This window comes from Melanotaenia boesemani, chromosome 18 (assembly GCF_017639745.1).
Source record: "Melanotaenia boesemani isolate fMelBoe1 chromosome 18, fMelBoe1.pri, whole genome shotgun sequence".
NCBI classification, from domain to species: Eukaryota; Metazoa; Chordata; class Actinopteri; order Atheriniformes; family Melanotaeniidae; genus Melanotaenia; species Melanotaenia boesemani.
In genome coordinates this window covers 9,880,595-9,897,454 of record NC_055699.1, presented here as the reverse complement: position 1 = coordinate 9,897,454, position 16,860 = coordinate 9,880,595, and the positions used below count along the sequence as shown (strand labels likewise).

The window sequence follows — 16,860 nt, the reverse complement described above, 5'->3', positions numbered from 1 at the left end:
GTCTCCACAGTGTAGCTGACAGTGAGATAATAAACCAATGATAAATGCAACTAAATGTTATATCTATCATATAAATATATCCTTGATGTGTTTAATGATGTCTAATGCCTAATGATATTACATTAGTAGAATAATAATTTTATTTCTGGGGCCCACTACAGATTCACATGGTCAGTGCTCATGAACTTATTTTTCCCATACTGTACTTTAATTAACATCTGCCACTTCTCATTTAAAACCCACAGATCCTGTCTTGTCAAAGACTCCTTGAAATAAAGCAGACTATACTCTGTTTGGTCAGCTTGCAGTCAATATGTGTGGTCAATAAGAGCAAAGTAGAAGAAAGAAGAGGAATTAAAAAAAATGCAATCAAGTCAGCCTCAGTTTGCCAACTTTAATCAGCACATGAGACTGGTTGTTCTCACAGGAATACAAACTGAAGCAATGGTTTTAAAGAGAATGTTTTCCTTTCTTTGTGCTTACTTGAGAAAATACTGTCAAATCACATCCCCAGAAGGATGAAATAAAAGCAATTCAAAAGGATACGAAACACGATCCTCAAAGGCATTAGTTCTTTCCAGGAACTTCACAGTATCTCTTGAAACAAACCATTCACACAGCTTTCCTGTCGCAAATGAAAACTGTAGTGTTTAATGTCCAAAATATGTACAAAATAATCTGACAATTTATGCCTAGGTCAGAAAATGAAAACTCATACAGACGCCAAACCAGGCAGAGCTGTGTCATCATACATAGGCGGTTCCCACATTAATGATTTCATGTGAAGATGATAGTTAGCTCAACAGCAACCAATACAAGAAGAAATGAGTGATACAGCAATCACTTTTGGACATTTAAAACAAACTAATTTTCTGACCAGTTCTGACTTCAGGAACAGAGGAAACTCGGGGAAAAGGGTAACCAGATCTCTGTGCTGGTGCTTCATCTTTAGTTTGACAGGGCTCTTTGCTTTCACTGGCGCCTGCGAGAGAAATGATGACTTCATTCTTGTAGCCTTCTAGAGACCCACTACAAAGCCTAGGATGCTGAGTGATAGCAAATAAGTATTAGTGAAAGAGGAGAACAAAGGAGGAGAAAAATAATATTTTGAATAATATGATGAGGCAGGTTTTAGAAATGCTTTACTATAACCTGCAGTTTTTTACATTTGATCCTCTTGTGTATCCAAGAGACAAAAGCAATAGCAGATTTATTCATAGCTGCTATATCTAAGTTGGAAACCTAAAAAATAGATTATGAAAACCCTTAAAAAGATTTTAATATTTGCAGGTGAAGTGCTGGCAAAGTCTGTAAACCCAAAGGATGATAAAGATCATACTCTGGGAGGGAAAATGTCAGGGAAAAGCCAAAGGCAGAAACATGCGTCATCCAGACAACTTTGTTTGCCTTAATGTAATGATTTATGGCGAGTTTCACAAAGGAGTGTTAGCTGTGAAATTCAAGGATCTTTTCCTTGATTGTCTGTTGTTTCTATGGGAACAGAGACAACAAGAAGAAATCCTTGAAGACCTGATTGACACTGTCAAGTACCTCTTTACCGCAATCTCACAAAAGACACTTGATCTTTACTTTTAATGCATGCAAGTTAACTTAAATGAAATTAAATAAAAGTTCAGTAACTGGAGCTTTAATTCGATTAGATTGATTCAGCAAATGTAATCTAATAAGAATGACAGAGCATATAACTGTGTGCATATATTGATTTTTTAATGAGATCGAATCAGTTTAAATATTCAGTTCTTAGAGTATTCTGCTGAAGTGACTTAAAAAAACAAGCAGAGATTCAATGTGTGTTTTCAGCTTCATTCAGGAGCTGAAAACACACTGCGATGCTCTTTAAGCATGGATGAGATGAGGTAATAAAGTTTTTTTGCATGAATCACAATCAGCAGTTGATCAGCTCAACTCAGCTCAACTTTATTTATAACACCTTTAAAATTTCAGCATGAATCCAAGGGCTTTACAGAGCAAAATCAAAACATCATCCAAAAAATATAAAAAGCACTACAAGCTATAAGCAGAGCCAGGTGGTGAATAGGAGTTATTGAGAATCCCTTCTAAGATCCATTCATATGTAGCTGCCACTGAAGGTCTCTGATTGGTCTGAGCTTCTGCCTTGTTGCTGCAGATTGTGTCAAGCATGGAAAAAAACACCCCACATTTTATATCATAATTCCCTAACCCTGGTCTCTTTAATGTCTTCGAGCCAGTTGTGCATCTCCCGATTTTTGCAGGATGTATTACTAAAGAGTATTAAAAAAAAAAAAAAAAAAAAAAAAAAGATGCTGCAAGTAATACAAAAAAGAAATACAAAAACATTATAACTGTTGAATGTGTTTTCTTTTGGTGTGTGTGTCTGTGTGTGTAAAACTGACATAAATTATATATACTGTGCAACTCCCAGTGCTATACCTCTGCTGCAGCGGTGTAATTCTTCCACTAGTCACACAGTCTGTTGAATGAATGAAGATAGCCAACGTAACTCAAGTCATGGTATAAATGGTAGTTATGCTTTCTTGACATCACTATTTGCTGATGCAATGACCAATGTGTGAAATATAATCAGTCCATAAATTACAACATCCACAACAAAGGGTTTTATTTCTCCCTTAAGGCACTATTGCCTGAAACATCTAATCAGTTCAGACTATTTTTTTTATATTACATTCATCACCATGAAGAAATACAGATTTGCATTATGCCTGCCTGCTGGCTATGACATCAAACACAGAAGGAGGGTCTTAGGAAGACTGAACTTTTCAGATGGACAATAACTTCTTTTTTTTTACCAGAAAACTATTGGTCTTTAAAGCAACACTTAAACTCCATGCTTCTGACTCATTTTGATGGCACACTGACATTCAATATGCACATTCTTGGAGCCATCATCGCTATGGAGCATATGCTGCACCTTCCAGACTTAATTTATTATTCATCAAAGCTCAGGATTTAAAATAAAAACCCTTTTAAAGCAGCTGGATTTTAACAAGATTTGCTAGATCACAATCAGGGTAGAACTTCAGCCAGCCTTAATATGTATGGTTGTGGGCAAAGTTTTTTTAATTAGTATCTTTAAGTGTCAGCTACATGTGGGAAGAGGGGTTCAGATCCGACACAGCCAACTATGGGGCCTCCAAAAGAAGTTAGCTGTGATAGCATCGGTAATGCTGTAGGTGCAGAGCTTGACTTACCAACAAGCTGGAAAAGGTGATGATCAAATGGCTTAAAATTTGTGTGTGACATTAATATGGATCATCTAATTATGCACAATATAGTATATATTTTTAAAGGACTTCCCATTTTTCTTATATCACACACCAACTAAAAAGAGAGGAAAACTATTTAAATAATTTAAACCTGCAATCTTTTTGTCAGCATGTTCATAGCTTAATTGTAGCATGTTTAATTGTAATTTCTTCTAAAATGGCATAATGAGACAATTCAAAACAATCCAAAACAAAGCATGTCTCTACTTTATATCCTATACATGTCAAGGTAATATCTGCTGTGATAGACAGCATGAAAAGCTATCTAAGTGATTCTACTGGAGTCACATTCTGGCTTCATTAGCTATGATGTGCGCTGTGGCACAGTGGCCATAACTCATCCTCATCTTCCTCAGAAGTAGCCCTGCTCATCCACACAACACCACCACCAGACTCATTAGAGAAGCCCCGACCAACAAGGGAAGGCAGGTTGGAGGTGTGACACAGAAGAGCACATCGTTCAGTGGCAAAGAGGAGAATTAAGGGCCAAATTGCCCAGATGTCCTTGACAGTACAAGGGAACAGTAGATGATACACCATTGTGTGTCCAAGTAGAAAATCTTTAAGCAAAACTTCTTAAAGCACTTGCAAGCTAATATGTGTGAAAATCTTTCTTTCATCCAGAGAAGCAAATATTTAGAAATTCAGCTCAAAACAGCCTAGAATAAATAAAAATAGAAATACTTTGATCATCATTAAGACCCACATTTTGCCAGTGACTTCTCATGTGTTGTGTGTCTGATTGCTGTGTGGAAGTAGCTGGGTTCAAAACAGCTGCACAAACATGCTCTTTCATCTCTCCGACTGCATCATCAGACTTGTGTTTCACCACCTTAAAATGTACCCTGAACAAAAAAAAAAAAAAGAAATCAAAGTTTATACTTGCATGAAGATTACAGATCAAACGGAGCTGCAAAAGCAAACTTTGGTGCTGAATCTTTATTAAACACAGTGAGAAACTGATGCGACAAGTGTTGAACATCAGTCATTAGTTCATAGTTGAGGCGCAGTGATGAGGAGGACAGGTTTTTCCAGGTGAACTGAACCCTTGTGTGAGATCAGATTTGTCTGTACAGTCATCTTTAGAGGCATTTGCTTGATCATCTGCAGGTGTCACAGTGAAGTAGCTTGTGTGCTGATATTTTAGCACCTCGTTGCCCCAGCTGGTCCATCCAGGTTGAAGATTTCGGGCAAACAGCTCCAAACACTTGGCTTCAGCTCCAACATATGGCTTCAGCACCTCTGAGGATGAGAATATAAATGATCACACTTGAGGAAATTACTCAGGACTTGTTTTATATATACAGTTACCCAAACCAATCCACTGCAATCTACACACAGAGCACAAAAATAAGAGCTAAAAAATGCCAAATAATTTACAAAGAGCAGCTTTGATCAGCTGACTGACTTCACTATGTCTGTCAAAGCGCAACAGTTAAAAAAACAAACAAAAAAAAACCCCCAAAAAACTATGGTCTATGGCAGAATAATTTAGTAAGGCCTTTGCTATGATCCTAGGTATTCACATTTTGATCATTTCCATTAGTTTGTCTCCAAAACTTTTAGACACACATTACGTGCATCTGAGGATGCAGTTTATAGCAAACATTAGCCTGGTTTCCATCTAAATGCATTGAGAATTTTAATTACATTTTGAATAATTATGCAAAATCAAATTAAATTTCCATTCACCACTGCAATCCAATCATTGAAGGTTGATTCATTGAGATAAGCAGCTGATATTGTTGATTCACCCCAACCAGAACTACAGAACAGTCTGCAACAAGATGTCAATACCAGAAAACCAGTCAAATTTTAAGAGACAATAAAACAAAAAGGATTACTTTAGAAAGAGCACATGATCACCAGGGTAAAACAGTCTAATCCCAACTTGTGTTAATTAGAAGGAGTCAGAGAGTAGGAAGGACAACGGAAACTGAGACTTATGAAAAGCTAATATCACAATAATAGTCATGTGATTGATGATCAGGATGGATTAACAGAACATTTGTCTTGTTGTCTATTTTTGTCCACTTGGTTTTATGCTTACAAATATGTTGGTCATTGCTCTATTTTTTACCCCTAGTATAATGAGTATTTTTTAAGGGTGGACACTTTTTTTTGCAAATTTTGTGAGGTGCTGCGCCTTTTGCAGGACTTTGCATATTAAAAAACTTCAATAGGGCCTTGAAACACTGCCACGTGGGGCTACATACAACTTACTTTAATTCTGTATCTAACAACTTATCAGAAGCAAGACAAACATATTTCAGCTCTTTCAAAAACTACATACTAGTATCCAATAGTATCTGAAACGAACCATGTCAGTTCAGTCCACCTTGTTACTGTTTTACTCTCAAATTCATAGATTCATAGATTGTGTCTCTTTTCTCACTTTAAGTGCTGCACTTGAAGTCAGAAACTTCAGTTTTAGAAATAAACTTGTTCTTCCAGAAGCCACTTTGGCTGGTAGATTATAAATTCTACAAGCTGCTTTTTTATATTATACATCACTTTGTGGTATTTCAACATCCTCTGTCCTGATTTGAAAACAGACATGCAATGAATGAATGTATCTCTTTACAAACGCATAACGACAGTCAGTTGACACACATATACACAATATAAATGAATTATTCAATTAAGGTCAAACCGTTGAGGGTATTTAACATCAAAGTTTAACAATCTGCTACACCCAAAGTCACAAGTACACTCACACTCATACACCCAGGCTTGTGTAGCTTATTAGGACATTGCATTGACTTCTATCTTTTGTTGGCAGACAAACTAAACTCTAATTTGTATCCTATAAACCTCAATAAGACTGGTCCCAAAAAGTTAAGTCACCGTACTATAAAAACTTCTAATGAAGTTAACAAAAACACCTTCACACAATCTTCTTTTCCCCTCTTTTAATCAGATTTTGACAATATAACACTAAACTTTTGATAAATATTTGGCTACTCCAACTACAGACTAGATTTGTGAATTCTTATTCTTTATGTTTTATACAACTGGCTTTCAGAAATAGGATTACATTGTTCGTTGGATTCCCTGTTTACCAGTGTGACTGATAATTCATCAGGTTTTTGGCTGGTGGTAGGTGATAATTTCCCACCCTGGTTGACTACAATGTCTTTCTTGTTCATGTTCCTGTGATGAAAAGCAGCCAACGTCAACACTTTCTGCAGCTGCCCTGCTGATGCTGATACTTTGGCTTGCAATATTAATATTTCAAGAACACATAAACTTTTTTTTTTACTTTGAATGTGTTTTTCTTAATTTGCCTTTCAGTGATATGCAGATAAAGTCCTGTAATTTTTTTTCTAATACACTGAATGTTGTGAGGTGAGAGTACTCCCATTACATGCCATAATGTCTTGGGTGAGTTCTTTCATTGTCACCCTGTAATAGGCAGTTTTTTCAATGTGGAGCCTCGACAGTGACCTTGGCTCTATAAGTGCTAATATTCCAGGAGAGGCACACCTGACAGTTATGTTTCACTTCCTCAGTCCTCTATGCTACTCTGACACTTAGCCAACACCCTGAGAGTTAATGAGCTCAAAAGTATGATCCCAAACCTGATCCAACCTTTCATTTTCTTCCTATGTACGTCACAGAGACAGAGCCACAGTGAGGAAAGGCCAAACATGCAGCTCTGCGACTAATTCATCTTCAAGTGGTGACTCAGCTCCCAAGTCGAAAAGAGATTAAAGGTCTAATTATCTTCTTAACTTTAAAATGGGACAGTGTGTCAACATTCTGCCAAGAAAACTGTCTCAACAAGTGACACACTGAGTCTTAGAAATTCTGCTTTGCAGACTCTTATTCTCTGCAGGATTAACAAAGTGTTAGCAAACTAATTATGCACCATCATTTCAGTTCATGATGTGTACTTTATGCTTTTCTTAGTGCACTACTCGTTGTCCTGGTGGTTTTAATTGTACCTTAAAACCACTTAATATTGTATTTGTCTGCCTTGTTAAAGGCATACATAGAGCTATGGACTGCAAAAAACCTCTGAAGGTGCTCTGTGATATTAGAAGGCTGATCCGTAATACTTGTAAGCTGTGGCAGGGGGCTTACGTGGATCAGACATGTTTATATTTTTCACATTTGAATTTTTTCGGAATCTGAAGTCCACACCCTTCAGTTATTGATCTGTTTTTCAAACCATTACAAATAATTTAGGTAGTTTAGCAGGGTGCATGATCCTGTTGAGAGCAGTTAATGTGGTCAGAGGATACCAATATATAAAATAAAATTTAAAATAATATCCAAATAAATGACAGGACCCAATGTTTCCCGGGAGGATGCAGACTGTCACATCATAGTACAATTTATTAACATTTGCTTTGACTTCTCTGACTGTAATCTCACTATTTCTCTTCACACTGTACACGTCGGATTTCTAGTACAACTCTAAATCCTATAATCTGCAAAAATACTCAAATGACTGCAGTTGTGGGGAATATCAGTTATAGACATGAGGCTGAGTACAGGAAAGTGGTCAATCACTTCATGCAGAAAAAAAAATCACCTAATACTGAACGTGAACAAAAGAGATGATTGTGGATTTTAGGCAGAACAGCAGTGAGCAGAGCTTACTTCTAACCTGGGTGAAGAGGTGGAGGTGGTGGAGGACTAAAAGTACCTGGGAGCTCAGCTGGACGACAAAACAGACTGGAAATGTAACCCTGAGACCATATATAATAATGAACAGAGCAGACTGTACCTCTTGTAGAAGCTAAGATCTTTTAATGTCTGCACAAAATATTGCATTTTTTTCTATAAGTCTGTTGTGGAAAGTGCAATCTGTTTCCAGCCATGTGTTCGGGCAGCAGCGTCAGAGCTAAAGACTTACAGAAATTTAAGCTGATCAAGAAGGCTGTTTCTGTACTGGGGATAACTGTAGAGCCACTGGAGCTGATTGTCCAGAGAATAATGCTGCACATGCTGCTGAACATGACTGACAATTCTGCACACCTTCTACACAACATAAAGGACACAACAGTGGGTTTAGTGAGACTTCGTCAGGTCGTCTGTGACACAAAAAGGTACAGGGGTCCATATTTGCCAAATAAGTATTTTAAATTAGTTTTAATGTTACAGTGCTTGGTCCTGCCAACTCTTCTCCAGGTAAATAAATAAAATGAACCTCTTTAAATATGCCTGTCACATGATACAAAGGAAAATGAGACCCACCAGAGCAGCCTAACTTCACAGAAGGCACTCTTCATGGTGGAAAGTCTAATCACTGCAAGCCTCACAGTTTGACACCTGTCTGTCTGAGCAATTTCTGTGACAATAGTTATCCTTTGATATCACACTTCATGAGTCTCTCTCTTTTTTTCATGACCCTACTGCTGGTTCACTGCTTGTCCTTTCTTTCTCACACTTTTTGTACATAATAACCACTGTATCCTGGGAACACCACATAAGACCTGATGCTTTGTGGGTGCTCTGATCCTGTCATCATTCCATCACAATTTAGCCCTTGTCAAGGTCTCTCAGACCTTTATGCTTTTCAATTCTTCCTGCTTCCAGCCTATGGATGTCAATAACTTGATCTTCACTCTCTCCCTAATATCCCCCCTTTGACAGGAGACAGTGTAAAGAGAAAATAAGTGTAACTCATTTCACTTGTCAGTGGTTTTAATGTTGTAGCTGACACATTATCATTTAGGATAACAGAAGTTTATACTGTTATACTGACGACACACAGTACATATCTTTCTAATGCCCAACAACATTCAGGATTATCTTCGTTTTAATAAAGCTCCTGACATTTTTTAATCTTTTTATGCATCTTTTCTAACATTATAGCAAACTTTGTTTGACTATTCTGTTATATAACCAGTCACTGGATATGATTCCACATACAGTAAATATCACATTGTTTCTTTTAAGTGAAGAATATTATTCAAGTTAGAGCCTTTTCAAGTCAAATCTTATTTCAGGCTTACACTGAATGCCTTGTGGTGATGAATGTCTGCACCAAAGTGTGATGCGTTGCTGTCTCCATTTAATACTATTAGAATAATGAATGATAGGAGAACTAAGTCAAATGAATAAGCTGTCATAGTCTCTTTACTGTTCTGGTATTCTTCCATTTATATTCATGAGTAAATGTGCCCTGATCAGCTGGCTACTCATCATTAGAAGCTATGGTCACTAAAAAAAATCAACTAAAGGAACCAATTAGATTTCCTTTCAAGAAAGGAGAATAACACTGTTCCGTCTGAACCCTAACACAGAGATGTCAGTGGAGGGTTATTGTATGATACATGCAAAACAATCATGTCTATGTTTCTGATTGTGCATGCATATGTGTTTGTGTGGTTACTCATCCAAATTTAGTAACACTCAAATATCTTCTCAGGACCAGATATCTGCATGTTTTAAATGCATTCAATCTAAATCTGGTGACATTAGAGGTGCTGATAACAGTCACCTGCTATGAAAAAGTCCCAAAAGCATTCATACAACACTTAAAATTAGTTATTAAAATAGTATTAAGAACTTTTCTAGTTCCTCTGCACAGACCCACAAGACTAAACACTAGCCCACAGGAAAATGTTTCATTTTTGTTGCCCCTCAATAACTTAATATTTTTTATTTGAAGTTTTATGTAATTGTTACAAACGTGTATGACGAGATGATGTTATAATATGTTTATAGCTTTCTGAACTGTCACAGAAATGAAAATAAAAAAACTACTCTGACCAGCTATATCTCTGATGACAGCCAGTTCTGGAGAAACTGAAGGCGTCAGGTCATTCTGTGTCTCCTACTGAATACAAACAGCTAAAAAGTAAATATTGGACTGACATTTGTATTGGTGATGTACAAACTGTTGACAAGATAAAAATAAGCTGCTTCAGTTTTCAGGAATTTTGTACTGGAGTCATTTAGGGAGCTGGTGGCTTTCCAGTTAATTTGAAGGGTATAGTTAAAAAACCATTCATCTGTTATGGAGAACTGCATAGAGAAAGAAGATACACTTCTCTCTTTTGATGACTAAAAATTATTTGACTACAGTAAAAAATCTGAACACTGACATAAGTTAAAGAGAAAATCTTCACCCATGTTCTCTGAAATAAATCCCAGTTATAGTTCTGATGGTTAAGTGCATACAAATTTATCTTAGAAAAAACTAGAAAAGTCCTCAGAATCAATGCATTGCCAATAAGGTTGTTTTGCCATTTTAAGTGCATTTTTATGCAAAAAAGTGTAGGACTAACAGTGTGCCAAAGTTTAAAGTCATTTTATTTAGTACAATAATATAATAAACCATTGTGTGTTGCAGTGAACCCACTAAAAACAACTTTTGTCAGGAATAGCATTTTTACCCAACACAAATTTTATATTTGTGCAGCGGACCTCAAAATACTTGTAATCAGTATTATTATCTAAATGTTAATCAAAGAGTACTTTACAGCAGTGCTTTGATTTCAACCGTGTTGCACACTTCTGTGGGTTTTTTGAGGCAAAAGGGCGTTTTAATTTACAATTACAGTACACTCATATTGTGATCCAAACGTGGATCAGGTTTTAAAAATTAACTGGACCTTATTAGTAAATCAATATATGTCTTCTGAGAACCCCTTTTTTTCTGCAGCCTGACCATCCAGCAATAGAGTAATGCTGTCTCTTATCTCTCCATGGCAACCAAGGGTGTCAGTGACAGAGCTTAATCTGACACAAGTGTGTCAGAGTGTCTCAACGCTGTGGGCTCGAGAGTTGTGGCTTTGTGCCACCAAAGCTGCCCACTGGCTCGAGCAGACCTGACAGGCTCAATCCTGGAAAGTGGCAGAATTACAGGGGTGATAGCTTGATATGTGGGAATGAAAGCTCAGGCGGGATAATGCTGGAGGTTTTGCACCATTTCTGGTGTTTCTAGGAATTGGATTATCTCTTGCAAGATAAAAAAGAAACATCCTTTAACCCTCTGCCATATGTCAAAGTAATTAAATAAATGAACTCTTCTGCCTAAGCTGAATCAAAATGTTTTGATTGTTTGACTGGGGATTGGTTTACAGTTACCACATTGTCAAATATGAGACACACCCACAGCAGACAGAGCTTTAATGCCTCTTGCAGAATAACAAAAACAGGCAAAGTTACTAAAGAGTTGTAACACAGAGTAGATGCTGCTCAATCTGGCTATTAAACAGTAATAATTTGTACACAATTAATGAAAAAGTGCCCCAATTCAAGGCTTTCCCATGATTTTGTCCTTGATTGTCAATGCAGCCATTTTCCTACATTATGAGTAACCTATTGCACCAAAATACCAGTAATATTTTAAGAAGTACAAGAATCACTTTACAAGAAAGCCATCCACATCAGCAAATAAAGTAAGTGGAATAAACAAACCAGTTCTGAATCAACCTGCTGGGAGGCTTTGCCATCAACAAAGAATCCTACATGGAGACCAAACACAATCTGTTTCCTAATCTACTTAATCTCTATGGTATCACAGCTCCATGGAGGCATCATTATGATTTAAATCAATGCATTTTAACAATATCCGGCTACTTCTATGAGACAGGGGCTTTTCTGTGCTGCTGAAATGGCACCAGCAAACACCGGCTGTGTTTTGCTCTTCATACTGCACAATAAATCGTGATCCCCTGAGAGGGAGCGAAATGACGTCAAGCTTCCCTTATTCATAGTCCCTGCATATTCATTGTCAAGGTCTTACATTGATTCTAAGTAACAGAGTGCATGTTGGAGTCAGGGCGAGAGAACTGGATGAATTTGACACTTGAGCAGCAACTGTTCACACTTTGTCAAGTCAAACCTGCCAGGGGGTCAAATACCTGTTATTATGAAAAATAAAAAAAATCCAGCATGTTGTTTTAAGCTGATTTCTCTCCTCCAGTCTGCAAGTTTCTGCTGTGGAAACAAGTTTGATTTCTTCTATAATCACTGTAAATCTTATTACTTTATTATGTTGTCTTTCCATCCAAAGGAACCATCTCATTAGTTAGCTTGTAGTAACTTTTGTCATCTTGAACAAAATCAATGGTGCGTTTACTTTGAGCTTGCGTGAATAATGTCGATTTTCCTCCACACAAACTCCAAGAACTGACTCAGGCCTAGAGCCATTACTTTGACGGTACGCAGTTACAGCACTTAGATCCTATCACTGCTGCAAAACAAGATAACAATCAATGATGTTGCAGCATTGCCCTCTGGTGGCACAAGAACAACAAAAACACTGCCTCAGCATTTACCTGATAGCGAGGGCTTCTGGGAGTGGAGGGCTGAGGGGACGCTGATGATCAACCGCTTATCTTCTATGGGAACCTCTGGTATCTCTGAGGTGCTGAAGCAAAACGTAAGTCTTAAATAAGACCTGGATATATTCCACTCAAGGGTTACTCCATAAATAGCACAAAATATGACACATATAGAAGTCAATTATCTCACACCTTATGGAGATATTGGCAGAAGAACGATATCGACCCAGAACCAGCGTTTCATACGGCTTCTTGTGCTGTGAATCTAGTGGAAACACAAACTCTCCAGATGTGGTGACCTGAAAGGGAAGAGGACCCCTTGTAACAGTTGGAATGACCCCAGTTGGTCAGACTGCCATGCTCAAACAGATATATCAGTTAGATGTCCTGTACCTTGACCCAGAACCATTCAGCCACAACCTGTACACCCCAGTGTGGATACAGCTCATCACGGACAAAGCGCAGGTGGCTGGGCCGGTTTGTCACCCAAGTAACCACTAAACAGTTTGGAGATGCCAGCAGGGGGACTGGGAGCCGTTTCAGCTGGGATGAGGGCAATGAACTGTATCTTCATTGAGAAACATTATAATTAGTGTTAAAACAATTATCATTAACACAAATTTTTGCTCATGTGTTCAACTCTCAGCACTACTACTTTGCTGCAGCCACAAGGTTTACTTTCGTGGTTAAAAAAAGAATCACCTTAAATAATACAGGATGATTTACACATTAGGATAATCATGCTGGTTTTTTCTAATTAGTGAATTTTTACTAGCATCATGAGTAGATCACAGTTTACATCTAATGAACAAATCAACACAAAATGTTGTACAAAGACTTGTGGCTCACACCTCCTGATTCTTCTTCTAGCATTACCGATATTATGATTTGCAAAATTCCCTTTAACCTGCCATTACAATGATTTGTAGATACTTTAATGTTCTCTCAGAATGAAATCCTCTACCAAAACCACATGCCTACAGCTGTCAGCCTGCAGTGCAGTGTCCCAATTACCTCCAGGTGCCTCCCCTTTCCTCTCTTGTCCAACTCATAGCCCCACTTATTTATCTTATTTTATTTTTTATCTTATTTTATTGTGTATTTAAAACATTTGTATATTTGTAAATAGTCTTTTGTTAGTTTGTCTGTTTGCACTTTTTGCTCCATTTTTGCACCTGACTCTAAGTTTTTTTTATTTTTTTACTGCACCCAACAATAAAACCTTTCTGATTCTGATTGACTTGTAACATCATATCCTGCATATAAACAAATATAACCACCCTGAGGTCACCTACTGATTGGTAAAGTACCATTTTGAGGCCTTGATATCAGTATTATAGATGCAGCTTTTTGGATGAGGGGTGTGTCTGTCCATCTTGTCAATGGTGACACCTCCCTAACTTAAAGTTTACCTGGCTTCATTTTTATTTTACTCTAAATTGAATACTAATTTACAGAATGCCAGGAAGTGTGTGTGTGTGTGGTGTTTTTGGGGGGGGGGGGGGGGGGGCATCTGGATGGTTACAATCTGCAACTTATCATGTAACATCCTTAAATCCTACACACTGGGCCTTTAGCATCACCATTTGTAGCTCAAAGTGCTAATGTGCAGTACATTCTCATAGAGCACAGCAGCATGTTTTTAGGCGTTAAAGTAGTCTTGTCTTGTTTTGACCATTTTAAGCCTCACAAATCACCAAATAAAAATGCCATGTTGGGTAATATCCACTCTGTCCAATAACTCCTGGTACACATTGCTTCATGTTAAGAGATTAGCCTTGAGTTGGATTTTGAATGTCTTATCTTAAATAATTGGGTTATTTGTTCTCCACTTCAACCTTCTTTGTTTCATGTGCTAATGTTAAATGGAACTTTCCTCTCCTAAGATCAGCAAGGTCTTATCTTTATCCCTATCTTTATCCTCTTTCCTTTAAATCTTGTACAAAGTGTGAATGCCCATTTACCTGCGACTCCTTTTTACAGACTTGTTTTCCCATGGTGGATCCATAACAATGAGGTTAAATCGCCTTCCATCTGGGTGAAAAACATGCAACTTAGTCATCAAACACTGTCGGGCTATGAGAAATGACAAATTCTATAAAGTCGTGAATATGACTATTTTATTGTGAGAGAAATTGATAAATTTATATCACAAAAAATATATATATTTTTTTATTATTTCATGTTATATAACCAGAAGCATGCAAATACGGAAAATGTGGGGACATTTGACTGGCATCTGTTCAAGATGTTTTGAAAAATATTTATACATTTTTTTCCCAGTTATAATACCTTTGTTTGTGTTTCCCATCCTTATACTCACAGCTAATTAGTGGTTGTATTCTTGTGAAATCAGAAAGCAGGAAGGCTGTGTGGGGTGGTATGACATATTCCTCCCCCATCAGTGTAACTGCTGCAGCCCAGTCCTCCTTGTTCTCTGTCACCCGAGAGAACAGGTCAACATGCGAAGAAAAACCATCCTGTGTCACAAGTAATTGAGAGGACTCCTCCTGCTCCTGAACGTCCACTAGAGGAAGCTCTTTAGCCATCTCACAAAGAGCTGCAAGGCTGCACACTTTGGAAGGAAGAGGCTCTTTCATCGTGTCTGTCTCTCCATTCAGGTATCCAAAGGTCTGTGCTGAATCCACCAAGGCCTTTGTTCCTTCCAGAACAATAGATCTGATCTGTGTCGTGTAAGCACATACATTTCAGAGACACTCCTTTGTAGTCAATATGAAGACAAAACATAACTATAAAATACATAATGATGCATTATTATAAATAAGGATGATCAGTGTTATGAATAAAGCTTGAGTTTCTACTCACCTTCTCATGGAAGGCCTGTGAATCAATTTCCCCCTGGTTCAGTTGACTGCGTTTTCTCTTCCTTTTCTGAAAGTCAAATTTAAATAAAACATAGTCAAATAGAAAAACGGGACTAACTTAAAACCTTCATGTGTATCTATGGAATAAGGCTTCAAATAACATAGCAATATCTCAACTGAGCTCTCATATTGTCAAGCACCCTGATGAGACTAATCTCCCACAACAATGCCTGGTTCCAGACAGGAAGGCCAACATATGGAAGGCTAAGGGGTTCACTTTGGGTTTCTGGAAGAACAGCCAACCCTTTTCCTGGTCCACCAACAAGGTCAGCATTATGAAAATGGTAAACCATTGCCTCTTTTTTCAGAGGAAGCTTAAGAAACCCTAATTTTTTTTCTACAAATGGGATAGAGAGTTTTTTGTCCTAGTCCATCTCAGGTGTGGTATAGCAGTGTGAAAGCAGTTAGTAAGATCACTAGGTCTAACTTCCCACCCATTAAGGAAATTTGATCACTGCAGGGTCTGGTCCCCTGGTATTATGAATGACCCCACTCGGGGTGAAGGGTCCTAGCAGTATCTTAGCTGTTCCTAGGACTGGGCTCTTCTAAATGGAAATGTCTGATGTTTCTCCAAGTATCTGTTGGAGCCACTTCTCCAGCGTGGGGGACATGACCCACAATGCTCCGATGACCACTGGTACCACTGTTGCCTTCACCTTCCCTTTCAGGCTCTCTCTCTCTCTATATATATATATATATATATGTGTGTGTGTGTGTGTGTGTGTGTGTGTGTGTGTGTGTGTGTGTGTGTGTGTGATGTACAAATTTCGTTCAGTTTTCTCTTATTTCATTAGATGATAACGAGTCGTCAGATGTTAGTGTTCAATTGTTCAATCTGAGCTCGATTAAGCAGATCCTTATCAAATCCATGCATCTCCGTGCCTCTAAGAATCACCAGACACGACATTCCTGCAGCATAAATTACCTTCGATGATTTGTCAGTTTTTTGCAACATATTCGTGTTTTCTTCATCCATATCAGCACTAGCACCGTGGCTATAATGGCTTTTAAAAATCTGAAAACATTGCTTTTTAAAACTGCACTTGACGTGAGACTTCTCAGTTTCTGTAAAGCGGGTGCACCGCACATAGCTTTGGTCAATGAGTGAGCGCGCATCCACAACATAGCCTAGGCTACTCTGAACCACCACGGACATCGTGCCTTTTTTTAAGCTAGGAGGAATTGCATGCAGCCAGACTAACTGACTTCTGACACTGTGGCTAAGCCCTTCCTTAGCCGTATCTAAGTGCTGAAACAACAAGCTTCCCTTGGAAACGATGCCGAAAACAAAGCGCATATAATTTTCAGCAGCGTGATAGCGAATGTTGTATTCGCGGAAGTAAATTGCGCTGGATGATTTTGTCCCTTGCGTTGCTCCGTACAGCCGTGTGAAAATGAATTCCTGAGAGTTACGTAGAAATGAAACTTAAGGGCTTGCGA

At 38.0% G+C, this 16,860-nt stretch overlaps 1 protein-coding gene across 5 annotated transcripts; it reads right to left on the bottom strand.

The window, feature by feature from the left end:
* Positions 1-674: 674 nt before the first annotated feature.
* Positions 675-16,776, bottom strand: mettl4 (methyltransferase 4, N6-adenosine). Of its 5 annotated transcripts, none has more exons than XM_041967615.1 (8): positions 16,346-16,776; positions 15,362-15,427; positions 14,859-15,219; positions 14,500-14,569; positions 12,929-13,103; positions 12,728-12,834; positions 12,530-12,651; positions 675-4,529 (listed from the first exon to the last, which is right to left on the bottom strand). In XM_041967615.1, the coding sequence occupies exons 1-8, from the start codon at positions 16,715-16,717 to the stop codon at positions 4,276-4,278; spliced, it is 1,527 nt and encodes a 508-aa protein (XP_041823549.1). In that variant the 5' UTR covers positions 16,718-16,776; the 3' UTR covers positions 675-4,275. The 5 variants fall into 5 exon arrangements, with proteins under 5 accessions (XP_041823549.1, XP_041823550.1, XP_041823551.1 ...); XM_041967616.1 differs by having other exon boundaries at positions 677-4,529; positions 12,530-12,621; XM_041967617.1 differs by lacking the exon at positions 675-4,529 and adding an exon at positions 10,612-11,089.
* Positions 16,777-16,860: the final 84 nt, after the last annotated feature.